This window comes from Physeter macrocephalus, chromosome 3 (assembly GCF_002837175.3).
Source record: "Physeter macrocephalus isolate SW-GA chromosome 3, ASM283717v5, whole genome shotgun sequence".
NCBI lineage: Eukaryota > Metazoa > Chordata > Mammalia > Artiodactyla > Physeteridae > Physeter > Physeter macrocephalus.
The window spans coordinates 16,954,057-16,957,116 of record NC_041216.1 but is presented as its reverse complement, the minus strand read 5'-3'; the positions used below and the strand labels follow the sequence as shown (position 1 = coordinate 16,957,116).

The 3,060-nt window shown below is 46.8% G+C and overlaps 1 protein-coding gene across 1 annotated transcript; it reads right to left on the bottom strand.

Moving 5' to 3' along the window:
• Positions 1-925: 925 nt before the first annotated feature.
• Positions 926-2,802, bottom strand: TEX46 (testis expressed 46). Its single transcript, XM_007117906.2, has 2 exons — positions 2,611-2,802; positions 926-1,123 (listed from the first exon to the last, which is right to left on the bottom strand). Exons 1-2 carry the CDS (start codon positions 2,800-2,802, stop codon positions 926-928), a joined length of 390 nt encoding a protein of 129 aa, XP_007117968.1.
• Positions 2,803-3,060: the final 258 nt, after the last annotated feature.

Sequence of the window (3,060 nt, the reverse complement as noted above, 5' to 3'; positions counted from 1 at the left end):
CTTAATCCCCTCTCCTCTCGCACCAGGAGACCGAGAGGCAAAAAAAAAGTCTCTTGTCTCTTCGGTAGCTCCGCGCCAGTTTCTGGAGCTCCTTTAAGCGGCGCGCTCAAACCCCTCTCCTCGCGCACCAGGAAGCAAAGAGGGAAGAAAAGGTCTCTTGCCTCTTCGGCAGCTCCAGACTTCAACCGGACTCCCTCCCGGCTAGCCGTGGCGCACTCTTTTTTTTTAATTTACAGATAAATTATTTATTTTTATTATTATTTTCCTTTACAGATAAGTTTATTAAGGAAAATATAGTTGATTTAAAGGGACAATATTTAGTTACGCATTCAGGTAGTTCACAGCTATGGCAAAAATCACAAAGGTGGTACACTACTGACTGATGTTTAGGATACTCTGGTATAGGGTAAAAAGCATGTGAGGGAGAATAATGGGGGAAAAAGGTTGGGAAGGGGGTCAGATCATGGGGGGCCTGAACACCACGGTGAGGAGCGTGGCTTTTATTCTGTCAATCACGGCAAGGCATTGGCTGAAGAGCAGGCAATGATCATGCTCAGAGCTGTGCTTGGCAGGGCTTGCTGTGGCCTCTGAGTGCAGGGGGAGGGGGAGACTGGAGGCTGGGACAGCACTGGGGAGGCTGTTGAAAGACTCAAGGTGAACAGGTAGAGGGCCCTGGACCAGGGTCAAGGTGGTCCAGCAGAAAGAGAGGAAGGGCTGGGTTCAAGAGCTCTCATCAGCTTGTGTCATAGGGTGCTATGTGGCTGACCTGGTGAGTACAAACTTCTTTTCAAGAGGCGACAAATTTCAGCCTCTAATCCTCCTCTCCAGTGTGATTTACTAAGAAAATTCAATAGTCTCTGACTGGGCTTTACTGAGAAAACGTAATAACAGAAGAGGCTAGCCCACCGCAGTCTCTGGGACCTCGTTAGGGGGAATTGGAAGTGCAGTCAGAGATGATGGAGAACATAGACTCCCGTCTCCTCATTCTGTGTTTCCCCGCTGGAAAAGTCCGCTGTCGGCTTGACCGCTTGTGGTGATTCATTCTATTCCATACGATGAACATCTGATTTTCTAAGACCTTCAGCTTCATTTCACTGAACATAAGCCGTTCAAGGATCTTGTCCTGGAGGGCAAAGCAGGTGTGCAGCCTCTCCACTTCTTTTGTGTTCAGGCAATTGCTCTTGGGTTTGGCTTCGCAAGGCTTTGTCTTCTGTTCCTAAACTCCCCATCACCACGAAAAGAGGAAAAGTTGGTTAATAGTGATAATCCTTTCCCATGCCAGCTGAGTTACAATCATCTTAATCAATTTCATGACCAGCCTGGAAGGAGACCCTCTTTGCCACATCTTGTGGGTGAGAGAATGGGGCCCAGTGAGGGAAGTTCCCTTTCTCAGCATCACCCAGCCTGCATGAAAGCCCCCAAACTCCCAGGATCCAGAGCTGCCTTTGGTTCACAGGAATAAGTGAAATGGCCCGCTAATCTGCACCCACCGAGGACTTAAAACCCTTGAGCCAAATGTATGTGTCTCCAGAGCTTGTGCTTTTCTCAACATGCCTCTTTGAGAGTTTAGTCAGGCCTCATAAAATCTCCAAGTCTCAGTGGTCTCATGAAATGCTCTTATCTCTGTCATCTTTATCTGCTCCCTCCCCCACCACTGCATGCAGTTGGTAAGGGCACAATTTTTTTTTTTTAGGATTCAGCTACAAATTCCTAGTCTTTAAACCCATTTAAGAATTAAATATTTCAGACATGCAAAAAAAGTAAATATTACAACAAATACCCATGATCCCTAAAATATCACAACGGTAACTGAAGTCCTCTGTGGATTCTGCTCCAAGAGTGTTCCCCTCCCTCCCTGAACCTTATCTCAACTGCAATCCTGAATGTGGTATTTATTTTTTCCATGCATTTCTTTATACCACTTTATACCAGTTCTCAGTGGGAGGCTATTTTGCCCTCCCCTAGGGACATTTGGCAATGTCTGGAGAAATTTTGCGTTGCCACAAGAGGGGTGAGGAGTGCTAATGGCATCTTGTGGGTAGAGGCTAGGGATGCTGCCAAAAATCCAGCATTGCACAGGACAGTCTCTCATCACAAAGACTTATCCAGCCCCAAATGTCAATCGTGCAGAGGCTGAGAAATCCTGCCTTAATGTACTTTCACTATACATAGGCATCCATAAACAAGGCAGGATATTGTTTTGCATGTTTTTTAACTTTACATAAAAGACATCATAATCTAGGTACATTTCTGCTGTCATCATTATTCAGTTTTAGAGATTTATCTATGTTATACATGTTTTTAAATTTATCCATTTTAATTTTTCCCACTTTAAAGCAGTTGTTACTGTTGTCAAAGCATGTTGTCATCAAACATGAAGTAGAAGAGTCTGGGATGGGCCCTATTCTTCAGCTGAGGCAACTGAAACTTTGTGAAGGAAGTGCTCTGTCCTCTATCACCCAAGAGGGAGCTGCAGAGCAAGGTCTTAGACCAGAGTCGGATTCCTTAGTCTTGCCGCATTGTCCTGACACGTTCCCTGTCTTCCCACCCCCCAATCTAGCTGCGACTATCCCATCACCCTCAGCTGAAGCTAAGGTCCCTCTTGCTCACCTGCTGGGGCTCTGGGGGCGTGGACTTGAGTTCATACTTGACCAGCCAGTTGCTAAGCAACAGCAGAAGGAATAGGAACCCAAACAAGGCTGGCTTAGAGCTGATCAGCCAAGCCATCAATGCTCCTATGGTGCCTGAGGAAGCAAGTGTCCCGTGGAGATTCCTAAAAAGAGACATTAGCTCCCCCAGCATTATGGCTTGGAAGCACCCAGGCCCCAAGGCCCTGCCTGTCTCCCATCTAGGACAGTTGCCCTCCATGACAGGAGTCATGGCTGCCCCCTCCTCTGAGTCATAACCGGCCCCCACCCCCAGCTGCCGCATAACAATAATATTAACTACTCCTAGGTCTTAAGCGGCCACTATGTGCCAGACTTTGACAGGCAGTTCACAAGCATCATCTCATGACATCCTCACAACAGCCAAATGATGTAGGCTTTCATGATACCTCAG

Coding starts and splice junctions, on each gene's coding strand:
- TEX46 (XM_007117906.2), bottom strand. CDS start 2,802: ATGCTGGGGGAGCTAATGTCTCTTTTTAGGAATCTCCACGGGACACTT. Junction 1,124..2,610: donor CGCCCCCAGAGCCCCAGCAG/GTGAGCAAGAGG, acceptor TTTGCCCTCCAG/GACAAGATCCTTGAACGGCT.